This window comes from Trachurus japonicus, chromosome 10 (assembly GCF_045865225.1).
Source record: "Trachurus japonicus isolate A0001 chromosome 10, Traja_1.0".
NCBI lineage: Eukaryota > Metazoa > Chordata > Actinopteri > Carangiformes > Carangidae > Trachurus > Trachurus japonicus.
This window is the reverse complement of record NC_140916.1, coordinates 12576732-12601969: the sequence shown is the minus strand read 5'-3', so window position 1 is coordinate 12601969 and position 25238 is coordinate 12576732. Positions and strand designations below refer to the sequence as shown.

Below are 25238 nucleotides of genomic sequence, written 5' to 3'. Positions count from 1 at the left end.
CAATCAATGACTCATCACTGTGGGTACAGCAGTTTCCAAGATTGTGATTATTAATATATTTTATTATAATCTTTTTTCTTTTCTATTTTTCTCTCAAATATCCGTAATTTTTCATTATATTATTTACCGTAATAAGACTTCGCTATGTGGTGTTCATAATTTGTTCAAATAACAGATGAACCATGTTGGTTGGTGTTCTCTGCCTATGCGATTGTTTTGTTTTATGTTATGTTTTCATCATAATAAGGCTGCTAACCTACTGTATGTTGTATGACATGTTGCAGGAATGTCAAAGACTGTATTTCCTCCTGCTGCTTAAAACTCAAATAAAGATATCGTGAGGAAAAGAAATAACGCTACACTTGTTGAATTCAATGTTCATATGCTGACATTTTTTGCTCTTAGCTACAATTTTCTGTTTTGTGACACCCTTAATACAGTTGTGTCAAGCAGTAGATACAACACTCTCCGGTCACGTACAGTAGCGTGCACTTCCAAGGCTGAGCAAACTATACGATGTGTTCTCTGTGGGACCACATCAAAACCCAGATCAGCAGTATTAAATCCCCTCATGTCCTTCCTGTCTGCTGAACAGTCATGCAATCAACTGTGACTTCAACAGCTGATTCCAAGGGACAGCCTGTCAACTAGCATCACGCTGAGTAATAATGTGTTGCTGAGTCCGTCACACATAAATAATCACTCTGTTTTTTTTTTAAATCTGGCACTTAAAAGCAGCGTGTGCAGTGCTTGATTAGCGAGGAGAGGACACATCCACTCACATCGCCACTAATAATCTATTCACTCTTGAAGATCTGCTGAAATTCTAATGCAATTTAAAACTAATTTGTGTAATTTGACATACTCTACTATACATTTCAAGAGTAAAAAAAAACAAAAAAAAACAAGTCACTGGGAAGCCGGAGCAGCTGAAGGTGAAGTAGATTGCAATACAATACAAGCTAGGGACATTGGGGAGAGAGGTATTTGCTCTCCGTGGCCAGATTTCTCCATTGACCTGTAGCTCCTCCTTACAGTCACAAACACAGTGGCAGTGTAGTGCTACAGTTGTTACAAGAGCATATTCAGTGTACCACAACCATTTAAAAGCATCAAATAGGATCTGCTCTGAAGGCTTTGTGTTTTTTCTTTCTGAGGAAGCCTTTTGGAGGAGAGGTGAAACGTCTTCAAGAACCTCAAGCGACCTCCAGTTGCCTTTGCATAGCTCTTAGAAATATCACGACCTGGATGACGGAGACTCTTCACAGACCTTTTGCACTTTTGTTCCGCATCCGCTCTTTCAGGTCCATTTCTCTCAGATTTTTTTTTATATTCCAGTGTATCTGTTTCTGTTGCTTTCACTGTTTTATTTTCTCTGCAGTCCACCCCCCCCCCCACCCCCACCCCCACCTTTCAGCTGAATCAAATTTGATTTAACATCCCTGCAGTGTGCCGTAGTGTCTAATGAATAGGTTGTCTGAGTCACGTGACCTCAGCCTTTCACTACCTGTGCAACATGCAGAAAAAAAAGTTTGTCAATAGAGACCTTTACAAAGCTCATCCATCATCCTCTGTGCAAGAGCTTTGAGCTAATTTCACTCAACCCTATCCGTCCTCGCTGTGCACACCCTCCTCTGTTCCTGAATGTGTTGCAACAGCCCAACTGTATTTACTACAGCAGCCTATCAACAACTTTTTCTTTCTTTTGCCCTTCACTCTCTCTGTCTCTGTCCACCTTGCTCCTTCAGTCCCAGTGGCCATGAAGGAAAAGAGATGTACTGTATTTAGATGATGTGTGTAATCACAGTGCAGAGGAGAGCGAGTAGCGCACAGAGGGTATGTGTAAAGACTGCAGTATCAGGTCTCTGTAGACTTCAGCCATAGCCGAGGAAAAAAAATGAAAGCAGCGAGATAAAAGGCGAGAGCATCTGCAACGTTACCTTGATTAACCTGCTAATATTGCTTCAATGTTCTGTATAATAATGAGCAGTGAACAAGGACGTTTTTACCACACAATGGCAACCATTGTTCTTTGGTTTGGCAATCGCTGTTTTTCAGTCTCAGATTGAGTGTTAGGAAACTATTCTGAAATGCAGCGCAGTGTAATTCACAGTGTTGCATTTCAGATTGTGAGCCACCCAGAACAAAGGGCCGGAGTGTGTGTGTGTGTGTGTGTGTGTGTGTGTGTGTGCTGCAGCAGAGAGAGAGAGAGCGAGAGAGAGGGAGAGGCAGCAACAAGGTAAGACACACGCTGTACAGTGTGTGTCCATAGTGCATGATTCATGAAGTTAGGGGTCGATGTTGCCCTGGCAGGTCAACTGGTGAGCGACAGCGCAGTACAGGGAACAGACGTGTCTGCAGGTGACCTTCAGCAATAAAGACAGAGTCATCACCGCTCCGTTCCCATGTTTTCCACAACAGGCTGAGGGGAAAAAGTGCTGCGCTGGTGCCTTCAGCGCAAGATAGAAGCTAATAGTATAGAGTAACTGTCCACTGGGACCTGCATAGAGGATCGCATTGCAGGGTCACTGCAATACAGTAGAATTCAACATTCCCTCACTTAGTTCAGAAAGGCTTGAGTGGATTACATGTGGACGAAAAGTAAACACACTTGGAAGCCTTTAACTTGCAGCAAACAGGAATCCCTACGATAAAAGATTTAACTAAAGCAAAAAATTATACAGAGACCCGATTGAATAATTTGCATTGTCTTGTTTCAAGCATCTGTATAACTGCCCAGACTTCGCTTGAGGGCAAACAGTTGTTTTGTTTTGTTAGTACTAACCGCCTTTGTGCATGAGCGTTCAGCATCTAGGTTAATTGACTGAGTGAGTACTCTGGGTGCAGCAGGCACAGCTGTGACCTCTGAAATCACTGTGTGTGTGTGTATGCACGTCTCTGTGGGGATGGTGTGTCTATATGTCGGAGAATATCCTGCTGTGGTCATATAACCATCACTGCCTCCTCTCGGCTCCACAGGGAGCCGGCGAGCACTCCGAGGACATCCTGTACAGTATGACACAACAAAAGACCACACTCTCTCTGGGGGGGAGGGGGGAGGCGGACTCCTCAAGTTTAAGGTATGTCAGCTGCAGACAAGGTGGGTCACTTTTCATAGAATCACAAATAAACACATCAAAAGTAAAAATCTCTTTACTAACAAAGACAATCTAACGCCAAGACTTGATCAATGTATCAAATGTAAATTGTTCTCATCTCACCAGGTCTTCAATGATCTCCTTGACAGCAGCCACCACCAGGATGAAGAGCAGCGGCACCAGTGTGGTCCAGCGACCCGTAGGAGACACATCTGGGATTTGCTGAAAGAGACACACCAAAAAATGATTTATTCATTTTTGTTTGGAAAATTATCACAGATAACAAGATACATTCCCTTATCAAAAACTCATACTGGCTCATACATCTGCATGCATTAAAAAGGACAGTAACAAAAATGCTTGAGTCACCTGTTCCCAGAATTACTACCACCACCAACTCAGCAAACAGCATTTGATGGACTTCAGTGAAAAAGAAAAAGAAACTCCAAATTTCAAAGGAGGCATAAAATACAGTGGACACCGCTTATAGTGATCACGGATATAGTAATCAACCGCTTATATGGATCAAAAGGCTTGGGGCAGAATCAATTCTATACAAATGCTGTTTTAATAATTTGTTTATAGTAATCAAGAAATCTGCTTATAGTGTTCATTTTAGGTCATTTTATGAATGACAACATGTGCAGACACAACTACGTGTATTTATTTTATTTCTTACTCCCATGATTCCTTGCCGGACGTCTGCTTTTGCTGCAATAGCTAACGTAAATGAGTCGACACGGAAGTCATTTTCTCTTAATGGAAAACGTAGTCTCCTAGATGCCATTTATAATTTTAACCACAGTACATTACTGTGCTGTATAATGTGTGTACAGTATTTGAGTTACGTCTGCGCAGTAATGGGCTCTATGCACAGCTCCACCACTTCCTGAATTTAAAAGCAGTACTAAAGAACTTTCAGTTTTGGTTGAGTTTGGCGGCGCCTGTGGACCAAAGCGGTAGTGTTTGGCCTGAAGGAAGACTCCATTTCCCATGAACACTAGCGTGAAGCACTGTAAATATCCTGCATTAAAATTAACAGAAGACATCAAAACTAAGTTTTTGTTTCCAGTGGATCATTTCAAAGTGAAAACACAAACATAATCCATTGCTAAAGTGCCGTTTTGCCTGTTCCCTCCTTGTTGTGACTCGCAAAAGTGAAAGTGAAAGTAAAGTGAGAGCCGGGTTCCTACCATGCTCCTCAAAGCTGCTTAGTGCCAGTGAAAGAGATACAGACCCCCTCAGGCCATGACAGAGGTGTCATTCAACTTGCCGTAAGTCGATGTATCATCACAAAAGTTATGAAAATATTTTATGAAGGTTGAAAAGTTACTTAGTGCTGGTTTAAGGCAGGTCCTTCATTTTGTGTCTGAGTAGTCACAATGGTCAGACACACCTGGATTAATCAGTTTGTCCAATAATGTAAGACAGGAAATGAAGGACCTGCCTTAAATTCAGGAAGTGGTGGAGCTGTGCATAGAGCCCATTAAACTTGCACGGTGCCTCTGGAAATGCATTTGAAACGACTGTACCATGTTTTAAACATTAAATAAAATTCAGTAAATGCTGAAGCCGTCTCACTGAAAAAACTATCCAAATGGCATTTAGATGATGTTCTGCATAAAAAATGAAGTGGAATTATAAAAAATCGGTTATAATAGTCAACCGCTCATAGTGCTCACACATCGACTCTGGACCCATGTGATCACTATAAGCGGTTTCCACTGTACCAGCAACTTTCCTAATGCTGTGACAACGCTCTTCTATCTTTTCTTCATCCGTTTTAAATTAACAGTCAAATACCTGTGTAATCAAAGCCAAGCCCTGCCACAGGAGACAGTCAGTTACACTGCTCCGAGGAAACTTGCATGTAATAGATCTGCTCTCCTCCTCATCTGCATTAGATGTTTTATTCAAGGTCAGAAAATCGACAGGGCAGGTAAACGCTGCTTGCTGCTTTTCAAGGCCACTGGATAGAGGCTGGATTTTTTTTTTTTCCTGCCAAGGTTTTGAGTTTCACTCTGCGCTCATTCATCATCTCATTCATACACTCAGTCCAGCTGTTTGTGCATACATGTTCTAATTCTGCTGTCATTTCAGACGCTGCCACTCCCTCCTGCCTGCCTGCCTGCCTTTCCCGCCAGCACAATCACCTGACCTCCTCCTCTTCCCTTCCCTGCCCGTTCCCCGTTCCCTCATTAGCTAGTATATATAACCAGTCCGTTTCCACTCGCTCTCTGCCAGACCGTCTTTGTGCCATGTGCCTTGGCTTTCCAGCGCTCTGATCTTTGCCTGCCTCTTTGATCCTGATCGTGTCTTTGACCTTGCTTGTGTGTTTCCTGGATTTTGCTCCAGCCCAACCCCTTGTACTTGATTTGCCTACTTCAATTTTTTGCGTCCTTGTTTTTCACTCGGAAGAGACTCTAAGTTGTTTTGCTTTTAGGTCCCTTTCCTCAGAACCGTAACTTTCCCATCCTTGAAACTCTTTTTAATGTGGGGTAGTCTTTCAACGTGAATATACCACTGTTATTTAACTTCATCTGCTCAGCTTTGAACACCTGAGACATGGATTCAGGCTCCGTTCAAATCGTGTAGTAATGACTGTGGTTGAGGCTTTCGTTGTTCTTAAAAAGGGATTAATGCTGACCTACTGTATACTGTTGAAGCGCTGCACTGCTAGTGCTGAGATCTTTGGTTGTAGTTGGGCACTAATCAAAAGAGCAGATAACCAGTCGTACACTGATACTCTCTGCCCAGGAGGAGCTTATTTTCTTTATCAAATTCAATGCTGAAGATTTTCACATCACCCGAGCTATTCTACTTGTGGCTCTTTAATCACTTGGGCTATTTGTCTGTGTGTGTGTGTGTGTGTGTGTGTGTTGCTTGAGTTTGATGCAGTTTCTCCACAGCTCTGTAGTGGTACGGACACTGTAATGGACCAAATTATAGCCCTCCACGGCACCACATACATTTCCAAGGCATGTAATATGTAGTATAAGGTGTTGGGCCTGCAGGCATATCTAGTTTGCTTTAAAAGGAGGCACACATGGTATTACATGTATTATTCATTATCAGGATATATAAAGTACTCTCTCTCTCTTGCTGTAAGTGTATGTGTGTGTGTGTGTGTGTGTGTGTGTGTGTGTGTGTGTGTGTGTGTGTGTGTGTGTGTGTGTGTGTGTGTGTGTGTGTGTGTGCATGAACTTGACTGTGTGCATATGAAATTACAGATATGACCTTTGGAAATGGTGTCTAGGTTATGACAAACAGTAAAAAACAAAACAAAAAAAACAGACTACTTGCACAGCAATGGGAACAAAGCAGAAACAGAGGTTGAGCAGAGCAGATGTTTTATAATAATAATAATATTAATAAAAGGGAGATCTTTGTGTTTGAATCTATGTCACAGTGGCACTTAAACAGCAGCAGCATCACATCACGTCTTACCTGCAAGAGTGCAATGAAGAGAAAGAAGGCGTTGGCTGCCCTCCTGAACTGTGAGTAGAGGAACCGGGGAAGGAAGGTGAGGACATTATATTTGGCTGTGCTGAAGACCGGATCCAGCAGCAAACAGGCCGGCGGGTGGAGGAAAAAGAGAGAGAAGGACACACACATGAAATGATTAGTTCTAAAAAAAAAAAAAAATCTGGAGGGTACATTTTAAAGACATTAAAAAGAAAAAAATATAATACTGCGTTGTCTAACCCTGAGATTCAAACATATGTGAAATAACTATCGACTTGCCCCCGAGCACATCTGTTCCACAGGCTCGTTTTCGTTGCAGCTATAGGTGTGTGTGTGTGTGTGTGTGTGTGAGACTAGGGAACAGCAGAGACCAGTGGAGGCAATGATCATAAAGAATAATTAAGAGGAGGAGGAAGGGCGTTGACAGAGGCGGGGGGTGTAAAGAGTGAGCTATGTCGCCAGGGCTGCAGCGGGGTGGAGGGGGTAGGTGGTGGTGACGGTGGTACTCTGAGGCTGGTAGAGCCATCAACAGACACCCCCCTCTACCCCACACACACACACACACACAACAGACCTCCAGCAGTCTGATTTACAGCTGCATTAAAGGGCCAGTCAGAGCAGCCACTTTGAGAGAAGATATATGCCATGATGTATGCCAAACCGCTGGCAGGGCTTTGCTTACTCACGCGCACACAAAAGCCGTCACACATACACAAGCAGGATATCAGAGAGTATAGCCTCAAACGCATCTAAAGGGCCAAAGCATATGGAGGTTAACATTAGTGTTGCCACTGTTTTACTCTTGTTAGACTGAATCTTACTTGACAGGCACATTTTTCACTTATACAGTAGCACGTCCACCAACACAATGCAAAGTGATGGAAAGGGAGGGTAACACCAAGTTAATTAAAAAAAAAAGAAAAAACTTTTGTATTCACTGTCATGATGGCTTCCTGGTACAGTGGAGCTGTCTGGGACAGAGTGAAAGCGAGCGAGTAAGAGCGAGCCATTGTTTCTGACAGCAGTACAATGTACGACCAGCCTCAGAGAGAGTCCTGTCACAACAAGGGTCAAGAATGGACCAGCTTTGTTTCACTCCACAAACTCTAGTCTTCAGTCCAGTCCAGTAGATATTTCAGTGACAAAAAAGGAAAAAAAGACGGATATGAAATCTTAAAGTTCAACCAACTGAATTATAGCATGGAAATATGCTTGAGTTTAAGGATCGAAGAATCAAGTGTCCAGGGTTTCCAGTCACTCATCTGAACTTTTCTTTCCTGGGTGACAGGACAAGACATCTGGTCAATTCTCTTCTGGTTCATCTAAATAGAAAAGTCTGAGCTTGGAGCCACTCACTTTTCAAGATGCACAACTTTAAATGTCACAGAGAGAATTTAAAATGAGTATGAAGTAGAACTTCTTAAATTCTATACATCTCAGGTGTTTAGTTGACTCTTAAATTAAAGTCCTTATGACCCCTCTTTGTCTTAATGAGATACAATAATAGAGTATTAAATTATACATACACAGTAAGGGGACAATAACAGTTGTAAGCTGATGGAAGTTGTGCAGGTTGATGCCTTGAAGGTGAAAATGAGATACATTTTTGTTATGCATCTATCCATTTCAAAAACAAACACAGGACACTAGAGGAGTGTTTGAGCTAAAAGATAAACAGCACAGAGAGAAACGGCCAGTTCCTTGTAACTAAACAAAACACAAAAGGCAACCTGAGAACCAGTGAGTCAGTCTACACACAGCTACAGGGACATTAAAATGGAACAGTGGCAGAGTACTACAGTATAATTAGGTCTTATAGTATACATTTGATACATTATACCTACATTATGTACATTTGATATGCATTTGCTACTGTGGCCTAATAGTGCACCATCATTGCATGAGGAGGAAGCTCAAAGACTGCCACTATGAACTGAAAAGCCAATGAACATGTTGAGTGAGGTCATAGTAATAAGGAAGTGGAACAAGACTTTAGTACATGTGATTATGTGTGAGAGGCTCCAGAGTGAAGGAAGACATTATGTGTATCATTTTAGGCTATTATTTTCACTCACAATATTTCTGTAATTTCCAAAGAACATTTTCAGAAAACAACAGGAGCAAGACCTGTTTTTCTTTTTTCCTCTTCATTCAAGATCATTTTATGTTTGTTGTATACAGTAGTCACCTTTATGTGCAGCAGCCTACTCCCCGTGGTGACACACTTTGCCATCTATCATCCAAAGCCCATAATAATACCATGAGCACATTTGTAAAGGGTGACCCCACTGGGTATTAAACCCTGTTAGTGCTAAAGCGTAGTTACCGCTTGAGTCTATCCCCTGAGATACAAAGAAACAGCGGCTGTGAGGCTCCGTCGCAGGTTAAGCTGAAACACTTGGCTTCATCATTCCTCTCATTCAGTACTTTTTTCATGCTGTGATTGAGATCATCCTCCGGTTTCTGCTCATCACATTATTTTCTTCACTCCTCTGTCTAAACTCATGGGGGTAAAACTGAAATGAGTGCAGACAGTGTCCTGCTCTCTTTTACACTTCTTCCACAGAGGCAAGGCAAGATAAAGAGCTTGTTTAACTCTCCACTAGGTGATTATGGATCTTACATTTTCCTAACAGTGTTCTGCGAATCTACAATATGAGACGAGCACTTCCTCCACTTGTTCTTCTTCTCTAAATTATTATCCATGCATCGCTGATCAGAAAAATATTTAACTCTGGCTTTTAACATTCTCACCACAGTAGGAAAGTCAAATATTTATTTTGGTTTGTCTTTCAGTTGAAATTAGATTTGTGCAAATTAAACAGCACTGTTAATCAAACACTGTGTTGCATGTTTTATTGAGTAGCTCCCTGCCATCTGTCAGCCACACCTACTGTATTGACACCTTGTATCGTCTCTAAACGTTGAACACCCAAAAACGACGTGAACCGTCTCTCTCCATTGACATTAAAAAATATATATGTATATCACTATATAATGCATAGATTTATATTGCAAAGTAAGTAACATGATTAAAATCACATAACTATTTTTGTTACATCACTTTTTTGAGCACAAAATGAGGATTGCACACCTTGAGGAAAGCCATCAAATAGTCTGTCATTCTGATTACATCCACAAATCTGTGTAGCACTTTTAAATGGAAAAAAATATTCCAACTCCAATGTAAAAAAAAAAAATCTGCATCATGTAAAAGTTGTGATGCAGTTTCATCATTTTATCATTTTATTTATCTTTAGATTGTTATTGATCTTGAACGGCAACATCTGTTGTAAAGCGTTGAAGAAGATACTAATGAAACTAAACAACTTATGAGTTACAGATATCGAATCCTCAAATGCTCTTTCACATTTCACATAAAAAAATAGAGGAAACAACTTCAATCACCTGGCCACAGAATTCACACACAGTACAAACTAGTACTGTATAACAACATAAGTGTGTTGGTTATGGTTTATTTTCAGACTTCCTCAATGGTGACTCAGACAGGTGGTTACACAATGTCTCCTTCATGCTTAAATGTGTATGTAAACACAACCACATAAAGCTGGTTAGACCAGTAACCTGGGTGGATGAATGACTTCCTGTTTACTAACCTTTAAAGATGCTTACCTGCTGTCAAACTGAGCTTGCTAAACCTTAGTATGCAGTGTGTGTCATGTGCACTGGATATATTTAATTGTGCCAGGGCATTGCAGTGAGGCTCAGATTTGATTTAAAAACCCACTTAGTATTTTGAGGCCGATGTAAATACCACTTAGAGAAAAAATGTGTATTAAATGCAGTTAGGTGAATAAGACAAATTGTTTTATGTAGTGAATGTGCATGTGCGTCATGTCTGTGTCCATGTCTATCTGTGTCTGTGCGCGTCTTCAATCGTCCCCTTGTTTTCTGCACAAGACATGCAGTCTCAGCATTTCATGGTAACGCTCCAGTGAAAGGGTTTGTGCAGCCGCTCCTCTTTGCCACAGGATTAATCACCTTTGCATTACAACCAGATCTGCCAGCTGAATAACAATCCACACAGCAACCTGAGCATTTAATAGAACAACAAGTGTGCCATTATGACACATGTGTGTGCATCTAGAGCATCTAGACGTGTTCTGCAGGTAGTGATGCTGCAGACGGAGAATGAGAGCGAGAGAAAGCCAGAAACCTGTGAGGGATTTTTGTCTGCTTATAAGATTAGATTCACCATCCACACAGACCTTGCTCCTGTTAGTGTCTCCACAGGTCACTTTGAGACAGCAACCAATCCTCTTGAACAAATTAGATCTTTAGAGCAGCCTGAAGCCGGTGCCTTTGAGACCTGAGGCGAATGTTTGGACACATTCAGGTAAACTGCAAGGACAAAGAAAACTCTCATCTACAAGCTGTGCATTTCACCTCAGATACTGCAGTAAGACTTCAAACTTCTGAAATCATTTAAGACACAACGTGGAAGCATTTCACTCAGATTCAGTAGTAGTCTGAAACAAATGCTGCTTGAAAAGGCATTAACATGCAAGCTGGTATCAGCTCAGGGTGAGCTGCCACGTTTATCTGTAAAAACTATGCTGCAAGCATTCCAGCATTTATTTCCTTAACCCTTCATCACTGCACATTCATACATTATCAAAACTGTATCAGCTTGCATGTTAGTCAAAACAAAGACCATTCAATCTGGATTTGATTTCTATAAGGTATTTTTGCTAACACACGCCAACACAGCAAGTATTCCATAACTATTGCCATGCCCAAGTGATAATATTCAGATTAAGCCACAGAAACGTTACCAGCCTTATTTTGTGTGTCCACGTTAACAACATGAGCTTCAGCTGCATGGGACTGTTGTGATATTTTGCTTTATTTTTCAGCGGGAGCAGATCACCACTGAATTAATGACTGCCTCTGGTAAGGTCACAAGGTAACAGTTTTTTCTTCTTCTCATAAAGAGGTGGAGGTGCTCTTTCACATGCAGTCAAGGCCATAGTACTTCAACTCCTCTGACGCAATACCATTCAACCATCAACCATCTGGTACTGTTAATAATGCCATGTTGGTCTGTTAATAATTAATAACTCATATAACGATATACAGATCACCTTTGAGCCAGCTAACTATATATGGTTAAATATATAATGAAAAACAAGCACACACTCTTTCATGTAATTTCAGGAAACAAACTGCAGTAAGGAAGATATTCTGTAATTTCATTAGCTGCCTGAATCTGTCATTTGTCATGTCAGTGTAAGGAGCTGATTTAACAAATGGCATAGCCATAAGCACACTGGTATTCACAGGCTTCCCCTCATTCACTCTTCCTGCTCAGTTTATAGCTGTATCTGGATGAGCACATACACATCTCAAGCTGCTCATGCAGTAGGAATGCTAACAGTAATACTCCTTGACAGGGGATGGCCTGACCCAAAAATCCTGACCTTTAATGCTAAAAGCACTGAACTCCTCCGAGAGGAACAACAGGATAAAGAGGCCAGGCTGGAGGATCTGGACTAACGCACCGCTGGTGATACAAATCTTGCAGGTACTTATGGCTAAGGGTGCTGTCATGGTTATACCTGTGGAGGAGCCTTTTCTGCTGCAGAACAGCAGCGGCTGCTCTGCTCACATCAAAACCACTGCACTGCACTGTTTCACTACAGGGCATGTCCTCAAAAGCAGCATGTTTAGCTTTAAACCACCATTACAAAGTAAAGGTTGACTGAAAATGTAATGGCTATAGAACAATGACATCATCAGACTGGTTGCCTATAAGCTTTGTTTGCACGGCGTAATTCTGTCTACCACTGCATAGAAACTCTCCTGAGAAAATGAAGGCTCAATTTACGACACAAAGAGAGGGCAACCAAAAAAGAAAGAGGATAGTGCTCTTGTTTGTCTGGAAGCTATTGGCGGGTTTAACTGCAGGCAGCAGAGCAACTGTCCATCAGTCACATATTTACTTAGTGTTTTCTAGTCAGACCAGAGAAGGGCAGAGTTCAAAAGTACCTTACATCTTTTCTCTTCAAGATCTTAATCGTTGTCTCTGCAACATATGTCAAAAAAAGCACTTAAAATAGATTCACTTACTATGAGAAAATCCTCTCCAGGCTGACATTTACTGTAAGTAGCAGCTTCGCAGTCAAAGCACGCTTTAATTCAACTGTTTTGCTTTTGACTCTGAAGGTTAATGTGGGGTTAAAGGCAAAAGTGGCAAGCTACGCTGCAGGTCACCATGAAAAGCACTGATACCCTCTGGGTTGCCATTACCAAGTCAAAAAATAGCAGCAGTTCACACCAGCAGCAAAATGCTTGAGAGAATACAACTTTGAGTGTGAATTTTTAAAGGAGTTGCGATAAAATTTTAATCTAAAGTGGCATGGGAAAAGCATCTTGCGCCCTACATAGTTACACTGGAAATGTTGGTCGGTAAGCGATAGAGGTCAGGCCTGTGTGACTGGAAGGAAGCAGAGCGTGTGTGGATCAGCTGCACATTAAAACTCTGTGGTATATGTTGTCCTTGTATTTTACATATTCAGTCAGCTGCTTCCACCACTTTCATCTCCACCACATATCCCATACATAATCTTATTGACCCTGATGCGGTGCATTTCAACTTGATCATCAGGGGATGTGACATGCACAAGCCTACCACTAGACTGACCACCACAGACCTACAACCTTGCATTACCAGTGTTGTGAGGTTTACTCCAGCTTTACGACAGAGGCTACAAATCAAATACAGACCATGTCGACATGTAAGAATAAGTTGAGATATATAAGAATTAGGCCTGGACGACATCAGCAAAATGTACTACTGTATGTGCGATGGCACTGTTCAATATCACGATGACAATATGATAAATGACCAGTGACCACACAGTTCCTGTGTCTCTCAATACGCTGGAGAACATACTACACCAGGCCTGTAGTGGCGCTGTAACACTGCCACACAAATACAACAAAAACAGAGAAGAGTGGAAAGCTGAATCCCCACTGTACACAAACCCCAAACATTATAAATCGATAAAACACGAGTCGTGTCGGTACAAATATGGCAACTGATGCCACATAGATGGGTTTCAGGCGCCGTATACGAGGGAGGGACCTGACGGAAATCCACCGTTGTTGTTACTTTGCGTCTAGCGGTGTAGCTTGGGTTACAGGTATGAAGTGCACCTGTAAATAAAACTTACTCATTGCATTTCAGGCAACCTTTGCAATGTGTTTATTGTGCATGTTGACATTGCGATCTCGATTTTATATACAGTATATTTCTTTCTATATCCAAAAAATGTTACACTGCAGAAACAGAAAAGCATCAAACAAATGAAACTACAGTAGCAGAAGATGCTTAAAAAACCTCTTCCAACTCGAAGCATCACCTGTGGCCCATCTCCTTGCATTTCTCTGTTGCACTGCACAAAGTTCACATGGGTCTGAATGCCTTCAGTAGAAATACCACCCAGGCGGTGGTAATGTCAGTCCCACAAAGGGATAGTACTTCCCTTATGCAGGCTTCCTGCCAACACAAAAGCTCGCACCACTACTGCCAAGCACACTGTGCCATCCAGTGCATCATGATCTGTATTTAAGTATCTGATAATAACTTAATGCAAGTAGCTTTCAATAAACAACACCTTGATTATGATCGTATTATGCAGCTCTTACTCTCACCATTTTAAAATTTAATTCCATTTTTAATTCATAGAGTACATACACATTTCATTAATTCATTTGTTTCATTAAAGAGGAATTATGCAGGATTTGTAGCTTAACTGTGCTACATTTTTACCTTAAACAGCTTTTGAGTAATTGTGATTGTTAAATAAATGGTTTAACTTGTTACGAGGGAGAATTGAGGCTCTCTGCCTTCCACATGTACCGGTATGTCACTCATTGCATCTCTTGGCTGAAAATCAACGTAACCCGTAATCTCTTGTTCATGACAGATATCATAATATCGTAATCGTATATGATATCGTTATCCACCGCTCTACTGATTGATCTCTCGCCGGCTTCATTGTAAACAAATGCTCATGGCCGGGAGGAGGGTTAGCAGGAGAAAAGCGACTGGACTTACAGTACATAGTTCCTCTTTAATTCCCATAAACACAATAACATAATAACATAACATCTCCTTACCTGACTCGATTGTTGCAAAACTTGGTGAACTGCGGCTGGTTGAGGTATATCATTCGGGCATCTTCTTGGTCAGCTAAGGATGTCTTCTCTGACGTTGTGTCTTCGGTTTTTTCATATCCTGCAGAGAGAGGGAGAAAATGTGTTTTATTAAGACCAGAATCTGCCTTCAGCACGAACAAAAGTTGAAAACAACTGCTTTATTTTACTGCACGTTTACAACGCATTAGTAAAAGTGTTAACAGCAGGCTGCAGACACTTGTAATTGTATGTATAAACTTGCCACAGCTCAGGAGCCACAATCTGATGACAGTATAATGCTCAAAGTGTTTTCTTAATGGAGTGAGAAAATGATATGCTACTGACAATACATCTACTACTGCCTCCACACTAAAACTCCGGTTTGGAGAAAAACCCAAATGCAGGGAATCACCTGCTTTATGCGAACAGAGTGACTCATACAAAAGGAAAACAACACGGTGACATTCCTCAAGTTGTCTCTAGATATACTTGCTGTTCTATAACAAAACCACTGTGAATGAAAAAAGATTACTTGAACCAACACTTGACATTCACATTTCACCAAACTGCCCCCAAGACCTTTCCCTAACCCTTTACTACTGGAAATGCGTCATGTTGAAAGCTGGGAATTTCCTGTCAGGAGCGACATCCTGCTGGAAACAGTAGATAGTAGGATCAACTGCAGTTGTGTGGGGTCAATAAAATTAAGAGGTACTGTACATTGGAGATCTAGATCGAGCTCTAAATGAGAGACCATCTCACCAGGTTGCCATTAAAACGCCTAAAAACTAACTCTAAAATTAATTAAATCCATAAAAGAATACACAACTCATTCATTCTTTAATTTATCATTCTGCTTTTCTCTGATGACTAAATGAAAAAATGTTTAATTGGCAGAGGCCATCACTCAGTGCTTCAGTGCCTCGCCTTCAGTGCCTCTGGAAAAGCGAGGCACAGCTCTGCTCCCACCAAGTTCAGCAAAAGTGGGATGGATCTGTGTTGGCTCAATCAGCACATCGGATCAGATTTGTACGTGGGTTGCATCATGCATGTAACACATTTTTATCCCATCTTCTTAAACGACCACGCACAAACGTCTTTCTTTACTGACTGGCAAGAGGCATCTCTCTGCCTCTCACTTTGCCTCTTCATGCAAAAAGCCCACAACATCAGAGGAACGCCTCTCCACCTCCCTTCTTACTCCAGTTAACACGCATGCTGTCGGGGCTGGAGACAGGTGCTGCATCATGTGAAATGTCTCGGGATGTCTCACTGTAGCTTGAAGCTGCTTACTGCAGTGCAGGATCGCACCGGAGAATCTCTCTTTTAAAGAGCGACTCACAAAGATGTACCAGCCGCTGTCAGGCAGTTTACAGTTCACAGTAAAATCACAGTATCCTTCCCATGCGCCATAAGTGGTTCTCATTTAATGATCGCTGAAAAAAATACACCGATATAGTATAGCAGGGGTGGGAATCACCAGAGGCCCTGCAATACGATATTGTCACAATACTTGTCTGCCGATACGTTATTAAATTTGTGATATCAAAAATGCTGCGATATATTGAGATTTATTAACTTTTTTTTCAACTGCATATGATATCTTTGTTATCATCTGTTTTTTCTAATAAGATAAACTTCTTAGTCTATTCAGATCGGTACGTGTCGTCTGTATGTCGATACAATATGGGCATTCAAAATATCACAATGCTATGCTGTATCAATTTTTTCCTGAAATAATTACTCAAACTAACAGAAAATGAGAGGATGAGTGAATAACTGTTGAATATTTTTCAAGTGTAAATTGTAATGACGTGCAGCACATTATCGGTTAGCAGCTTGATTCTTAAAGGGATAGTTCAACATTTTGGCAAATTGGCCCATTGCCATAATCGCTATAGTCATAGCAGTAGGTTCATTACCTTTAATTGTAGGTGTAAGCTATTTTCAGTACGGCGGAGCGCAGCAGCTGGCTGCTCAGAGCTACGCTATGGAGGCTAACGGAATTTCTTGGTTTCCCTCATTAAACTCATCAAATTCAACATCCCAAAACTCCACAGCGCTTTTGTAGACAAGTTGTGAGCTGCACAACCACCACGCTATGAGATAATGACGGAACGATACGAAACGGAGCCGTTTTCGAGGTAAATTCATACAAAACCGCTGATGCGCGTTGCGTTCAGGGACAGTTTTTCAGCAAGCAGTCTCCGTATTTACCCTGTATTTACCTCGAAAACGGCTCCGTTTCGTATCGTTCCGTCATTATCTCATAGCGTGGTGGTTGTGCAGGTCACAACTTGTCTACAAAAGCGCTGTGGAGTTTTGGGATGTTGAATTTGATGAGTTTAATGAGGGAAACCAAGAAATTCCGTTAGCCTCCATAGCGTAGCTCTGAGCAGCCAGCTGCTGCGCTCCGCCGTACTGAAAATAGCTTACACCTACAATTAAAGGTAATGAACCTACTGCTATGACTATAGCGATTATGGCAATGGGCCAATTTGCCAAAATGTTGAACTATCCCTTTAAATTATATCATCTGCTGCTTCTATTTTTCAATATATAACATAACAAACACCAGAACAACATTTGAAAGGCATTACCTGGTGTTCTGCAAATAAACAAATAGTCGACCAAACTTCAGTACTATTTTAAGATGAAGTATCTGACACTAACATAAAGAGGCAATAACAATTTGATCATCTAGTAGTTTGTGAGATGAGAAAAGACAAAAATCAAAGTTCCTGAGTTTCACATTTCCCTGTCCTCGTGTTTTAATTGATATGTCTAGATTAGTGCCTGCTGCACTGCCAAGGGAGCACTACTGTAAAACTCTTAAGTCAACAGTATTTCCTAGACTCTCGGATTGCATGCATGTGATCCCGTGGATGCTGGACCGCGCTCTCTAGCACGCAGTAGTAGTGGTGGTGTTAGGGGTTATGAGGTAAGGGCAGGCGTAGCATAGCGTCCACGACTACAGATAGTCCCTGGAGTTTAAAAATGGAAAGAAGGGCCTTTCTAAGAGGGAGGAGGAGGAGGAGGAGGGGGAGGAGGGGGTGGCTGGCTGGCTGGCTGACTGCTTGAAACATCAACAACAACAAATCCAAGTGTCATGGGGTACTGTAACCAGAGCTCTTTCCGGATATGCCCCAGTTGCAACCTGTGCCCCCATCCCCCTGACTACAGTAGCTTCTTGTCATGTCAAGTCAAACGGAAACAAAAAGTAAAAGGCTGGCTCAGTCTTTAAAGTCACACTTTCTCTCTCGCTCTTTGTTGTTCAGCTTCTGATGCTCAGCTTACTCTTAGCACTTTCTAACTCATGTTACACAAAGCTTGAATCTTAAGTTACAGCTCTTGTTGTTTTAATGATCCACCACGTGCCGTACATACATACATACAGAATTACTGAGAGCAGCTGCCAGACATTCTTTCCTCCTTCATCCATCGTCTCCTGATAGTTTCTCTCTTTAGCATGTGCTCCGAGGGCTAAAATTAAACTGCCCCCCTGTAGTCATTTGGTCACAGGGGAAAACATGGGGTGGCTATCCCAGGCCTGTTATACAAGACGTCGCATCAGCATAGGTGGTTTATTGGATTAGCGTAGAAGCGTGTGTGGATCCAGGCAGCTACAAGAGATTAAAGAGTGATGACTTGTGCTTAAGTAGGGAAACCTACCATGACGCCTTATTATCACATGTACCGTTTAGGTGAAAGACCAATATAGAAGCCTGGTGTCCACAAAAGTCCTCCAGTGATTCCTTAAGGTAAATAAGGGTTGTATGAAAGGCTAGTTAAGGTTAAGGTTAGTTGTTTTGAATACAATGAGATACAACAGGTGAGATTTAAGGAACACAATTTCAGATTTTCAGTCCTCTACACATAATAGGACAAAGAGTGACACAGGATTTTTAAAGAGTGGTCCGATCATGGGATCTAAATTTGTCCTTGGAAAAGTATGACAGGTGCTTCCAGGTCGGATGATGATTTACTCAAATAAAATCTAAGATGTGAAAAAGGTGAGTTCCACCACAGCAATATACAGTAATGTTCCTGGAGAGCTGGCCCACTGATCCTATAGTACCTTGATGGTAGGAGGTCCTTCCTTAACAACTTAACTTCCTTCCTTCCTTCCTGTCCGTACACAGAAAGCCCAACCTCCTCCTTACTCACAGTCCACGAGTTCAGGTCCAGAATCAACACATTGCTAAACACTGTGTCATTGTTCAGGCTCTATTTCTCTGTTTCTGGTGTTTAGATAGAGGTATCTTGATCCTTCCCAAATAGCGAACCCAGCACGTTATATAAAAATGATGCAGTATAAAGCACGACTTAGAAAGAACTGCCCAAACACAGTTCTAGTCGAGGATTAGCTTAGTGAGAGAGAAAACATTCAATTTAATTCATTCATTCATTAGGTAAGAGCTTGTGACAATGACTGAGCCTTCACCTATTTGTTCTTTTTATTCAGCTTTTTTCTCAAGCTCACAAATATTTCCACGATACTCACCAGGTAACACTGGAAAAAATGAGAAACAGCACAGAGTACAGGTGAAGGAAAGGACACTGTCTTTCAGCCATGCTGCTGCACTGAATCTGGACTGTACGAGAACAGAGGTAACATCAATGTGGATAAAGCTGTAATTACACTTTTTTTGTCATGCATTTGTCTTTATAAGGAACTGAAACATTCTGTTTCACCTCTGGCGTTTTATTAATGTGGAAATTTAGCTACAGCAGCATACATTCAGAGGGAAATATTGTGCTACAGTTACACACAGGTTATACAAATACCTGTAATTTCGCCACAAAGCATCGGTGTCATAAACTACAGGACCGTTTACCCCCTCCATCATCCATGGAGGTCCAGTCCATCACCAGACTTCTCCATGAATCATAAGAGAAAATCACAAATCTCAATTCGGACTGAGATCTTTTTTGGCTACACTAATACCGTGCCACTAATGCTCAGTTAAATGCCAGCAATAATCAATTATATGCAAAACAGCAATCTCAGCTTCCACACCAAGGGACAAAACAAGCAAACAAAGTTTAGTCAGAAAACCTAAATCTTTTTTGAAGCTCGGGTAATCAAGGAATTAGTGTCTGCGATGACAAATGAAAACGGCGGCTTGGCATAGCTGGTGACTGCAGCATAAGGTCTGTGTAAAATATCAGGCCAGAGGAGCAGGCTGAGCAGCTGTGATTGATGTTGTGTCTCTGTGTTGTGAATGAGCCCTCGCAGCGAGAGCCTGTGTGCTGAGCGTAGGCCAGGTGCTGCAATGCACCAGTTGCAGCTGGTACTGCTACTGCTTAACTTAGTCCTTCGGCTCTCCCTCCTTTTGAATGTATGCAAAGTTAAAGTAAACGCTGGGGACAACATGGGATTATGTTGAGCATACATACGCTCTGTATTTCAACGTACAATGTGCTGATATGATTCTGAACAAAGGTGCTGATATGACAGAAATACTAACAATACTTGATCTTTTTCTACATTGCAGAATGAAGCAGTTTGATACTGAGAGGTGCACAAGACGGGAACAGACCGAGAGCGGAGCAGTTCATGTATTCATCCCACACTGAAAAAAGTGAAACTAGTGTGTCATTCCTTTAAAGTGTATTTTTAAATTGGTCTAATGAAAAATTATGGTTTCCTCTTTAAACCTGATTTTTTCAGTTTGCTTCAAAGCAAATGTCACTCCCTGTGAACTAAATTAAAAGAAATGCTTCAATTCAAATGGTATTTTCACTTTAAACCAGAGATTTTCCTGTCACGTGACCATGTGACGTCACCGCAGAGCGCTCTTTTCCAAAATTGAAATCCGCCATGTTGTTTCCTCGCATCAAGTGCCGACCTCGGGTGTGGACCGTCTGTCCTGTCTGGAAACTCTTTTAAACAAGGTAAGAATTCAAAATTGTACCGTTTTAATGCAACATGGGCTTTCCGTGCACATTAATGCGTAGTGGCAGAATGGACAACTGACATTATCGTCACGGCCGGCTTGGTATTCTGTGTGCTAACGCTAGCGCTAGCTAAACCGTTCCTTAACAACAACGTGTCCGTTGCCTCTGTTTATTGTGCAACGTTAATGTTGTTGTACAGTGGCATTATGAAGCAATATGCGTAAGTTATTGTGATAAGGCTTGAATACAGTAAAGTAGAAACGGGAAACGGGTCTGCCTGGCCACCGTTTTTTTTTTTTTTTTTTCCTCCAGGTGGGCTGCAGGCCAGGCAGGTGCCCGTCACAGACACATGCACGGACACACACACACACACACACACACGGCTGTCTCTGCAGCAGAGTGAGGGGAAGACGGTGAAACTCCGCGGTGGGTTAGGGGGATGTTGAGTTACTGTGGAGGTGTGTGAAGGCAGGTAGTTGCAGGACGCAGTGTTTGGCACTTAATTATTGCAGTCCTGGGGCAGACTGAAAACAGTTACTCTACCCGTTAATACCACATGTCGTTTTTGTTTACTCTCCGTCAGCGCTCATGTTCTCACTACGCACTTTTCTGTTGTAAACAAACTCACATGGTTTGGTGCTACAACCGAATTTCACAGCTGTTAGATGATTGGCTGTTTGAGTGTCACTCAATTGTCAAAGGGTGTGATAGGCAGTTTATGAGCAGGCATATTTGAAGCCGTTTTTTCTAAAATAAAATACCATGCAGAGTAATTGTATATAAATCGCAGGCAATTAATGTTTTATTCATTTAGTGCAATCCAGTAATAAAGATCCATTCTCTCATCTCAGTATAATAGAATACCAGAATGTATAAGGTCTAATAAATTGGAGTCTGCAGTGACAATCATGGATAATGCTATTTGTCCCAACAAAAACTAAATGTGAAATCTTTAAATTCTGTTTACAGGTTTGCTCCTGAAAAGGTCACAGTTGGTAAGTCCCTAAATGAACAACTGTGGAAGTTATCTACATGTTCGTTTTAAGTGACATTAGTGTCATTGACATTTGTTATATTTCATTAATTGCAACCAGATATAATCTAAAATTTATCAGACAATAACAATAAGATTCATGATTCATTCAAATAATTTCATGCAGTTTTAAATAATGTTAAAAGTAGCCAAATATTAAAGAAGAAATAATCATAGTTTTTTTTGTATCTCATACACTACACTTACTCCAGCTTTTGAATTATTGCAGTGTCTGTAGATCTGTTGGGGTGCAAGAACTGACCGATCCCTACCCTCTGGCTTACTACATCGTTGGGTGCTGCCACATCATCTCTCTGAAGAGATGCATAAGGTAAGGTTGTATATTAATGTGTGTACTCTAGGAAATTGAAAACTTTTTCAAAAGTAGCTTTTGTTTTATCACGCTATTTAAAGCAGAAGTAAGCGATCCGGTCGTTTTGGCTAATGCTGCGTTCCAGGCAGGCTTTTGAAACCGTAAATTACAGCTTAAAGTCACAACTTACGACTTTGTAGCGTTCCAGGCAACCCACTCGTGTTTCTCCGACCTGTTTTACCGGTGAAAGTCACTATAACGGCCACTCGTAACTTCCGACCCGTGAACTCGTACCAGATCGAACTGGTACGACTTCACAGGTCGGAAAAACACGAGTTACGAGTTGCCTTGAACGCACCATAACAGTCCTCGTCCCTACGTCACCATATTCACGGCGTCCCTTGGCTGCACACACAGCCCTGCATGCCGTTCTCTCTCCTCATTGGATAAAAACTGTAGGATACGATAAATGTTTTCTCTTCGGCTCAGAGCAGAGCAGAGTGACTGACAGACCCGTGTTTCGGTCCAAACACTCTATGTAAGTGATTGCTGTCAGAAGATATAACTATTTAAGACTTATATTAACACAAATATATCACTTACTTCTGCTTTAATTGTGAGAAGAAAAAAACAACACACAGTTTGCCAAGAATGTCCTGTTATTTTCACTAGAAATGTGAATATGAGTGAATCTATGCAATGGCCAATTATGTACTACAACTAACACTATTGTATTCATGTTTTTACTACCGTAGATACTTTTTGATGGACTGGCATGGCGAGAGAAGACCAGCTGAGCTGCGGGTTATCCTGTGTCCTGATGACACCAGGAAGCTAATTCTGCCTGGTGGAATTCCAGAGACAGTGTGTGTTAAATGGCAGTACAGAGACAGAGACTTGGAGAGGCACTAGTGAACTTGACATCTACTGCTGAACTTGAAGATTTGGCAACAATCAAGATGATCTCACTAAGTGATGATAGCCAAAGCATTCCAAGAGTTCAGCATGTCTGATGACCTTCACCTGAGTTTGGCAGTAGTAGGATCTTCTACGGTCACCAGGAGTGGAAGAGGTGAAAGAGTGATGGCCTGCATTGTTCACAGTGGATAAAGTAAGTAATTTCAGGTCACAAAAATCTCATGAAACATATCTTTTACACCACAGAGTTTTAATGCAATATGTAATGTAATAACATTTGATTGTGATATTTTGTTTCATAAAGATCAGTGCTGAGTTGATGAGAATGACTGCTGTTCCACTTCAACCACGATTCCTGGCTTCCTTGGACAAGCACCACAGCAAGCTGATCAGAGATCATCAGGAACAAGGGAGGAGCTGTCAGAGAGAAGACCGGTTAGGTGCTGAAAAGTTCTTGGTCAGGTATGTACTTGCTCAATACTGCAAAACTCGTCGACATCACAAACAGTAACATTTTCATCCTACCAAACACACAAGCCACTCATCATAATCTCATAAGACTATGGAATGATAACTAATATCTTTTATCAATCAGTGAAGAAATACAAGTATGGAATTTAATGAGATACAACACAAAAAACACAATATAAGTACAATACAACAGAAATGACACTTACTTTTCTTCTCTTGACACTCGGAGTATCACAAGAGCACCCTTCCAAAGGAAAATAACTAAAATCACAGGTAGAAACTGATTAACTGTCTGCTACAAGTTTACTACAGCTGAGAGGGTAGTCTTCTAGTCTTCTGCTGTATGATTACGTCACTTCCTGCTACACAAAGTAGAGAGGGACTTATGTGCTTTTGTAACAGCCTTCTAAACAATAAATGTCTTGTCTTTTGTCAGGTTGGTGAGAAGGATGGCGCCGAAAGAGAGCTTCAGCAGTGGACAATGGCAGTGTTTGTCATCAGAAGGAGGATCCATTAAAGCCACCATATGGCATGAGCACCTCCACACCTTCAAAAATGAACTGTCATCAATTGCACATGGATGTACCCTCTTATTTGGCCTCATCTATGCTCTAAACCTGAGCTGTCCAGGTGAGCTCAAACACACTTTTGATGCACTGCAGGAATATTCATGGAGATGGACTGCACACTCTGAGTGTCATTTTCTTTGGCTCTGACTGTCAAGCTCTAGATGTGTGGTTGCTCAAAGAAAGACATTTGGATACAGCATGTTGATCTGTTTTAATTGCTTGTGTTCAAATACATTCCAGGATAATGTTAAGGGTTATTGTAAATAAGAGAAAAAAACAGCTTTGATTCAAAACAGGCTTTCATTTCTGATATTCTCTGTTAACAGAATTCTTTCAGTAGCGCTGATATTAACAAAATGTGAACAATGCTAAAATTCTGAATGATCAGTGAGAGCACGAATAGTTCCTTTTTTTTCTTGAACTGCCCTTGTTCATCATTGACTCCATAGCAACTGTGTTCATCATTGTTTTTTTTGGGTGGTCCCTTGCTTTTCTAATGGATCAAAAATAATGATATTCATACATTCTGATAATTTTGTCAAAGGATAGCAAAGACACTGTTCGATGCTCTATTTTTATACTTTATGCTGTTACCTTGAATCTCTCAATTGATGTGTTTACAGTTCCATAAGGTTTAAAGAAAAACACAATGAAAAGACCGTGTATTTTGTTTTACATGCAACTTTGTTTGTTTGTTTTTCTCAAGTGTTAATACATGCCTATTTGAGAGTAATCAAAAATAAATGGTCTTTTGAAGAGAATTTTCCTGTTTTTAGTTTTATCTTAAGTGAATCAGTTCAGTTAATCCTAGTCTTATATTATAGGGAAATATATTTTGTTTATGGTAAAATTTCAGTTGTACAAAGTGAAAAATGTCATTATATTGACCAAAATAATATTTTGGCTTGTGATTTAAGAGAATATATTGACTAAGGTATAAGTAAAAAATTAACTTTGTGCTGAATCAGAAATTTAAGTTGAGAAAACTTTAAAAAATTGCATGTAACAGGATTACAGCAATTTAATTAGTTTTTTCCAAAGTAAAATCTTTAATTAGATATAGTGGTAAATATTAGTTTTTCTCAAATTAAAAAAATAAGTTGTAATAAAGAATAAAAATAGTTTATGGTCTTTGTAATGAATTATGTTTTTACTTTGTATGAAAGCAAATTTTTGGCTTTTTCTCAAAGTAGAAAATGTATTTACATTAAATCAAAATTTATGTTTTCAACCAAATCAAAGATTTAATTTGTGAAGAACTAATAAATTTAGGTGTAACAAATTACAGCAATTTTTTTAAGTTGATC

General features: G+C 40.8%; 1 protein-coding gene across 12 annotated transcripts in view; it reads right to left on the bottom strand.

Annotated features, from left to right (window-relative positions):
• The window catches only part of atp8a1 (ATPase phospholipid transporting 8A1), a 116293-nt gene that overhangs the window by 79251 nt on the left and 11804 nt on the right, over positions 1–25238 (bottom strand). For all 12 annotated transcript variants that reach the window (XR_015036878.1, XR_015036876.1, XR_015036877.1 and 9 more), the window contains exons 2-4: positions 14709–14826; positions 6546–6645; positions 3222–3320 (exon numbers count right to left, since the gene is read on the bottom strand). Coding sequence is in view for 8 of the 12 variants with exons in the window: in XM_085789326.1 (XP_085645452.1) it covers positions 3222–3320; positions 6546–6645; positions 14709–14826 (317 nt within the window). In the remaining 4 variants the exon portion in view is untranslated. The remainder of the gene's footprint in view (positions 1–3221; positions 3321–6545; positions 6646–14708; positions 14827–25238) is intronic.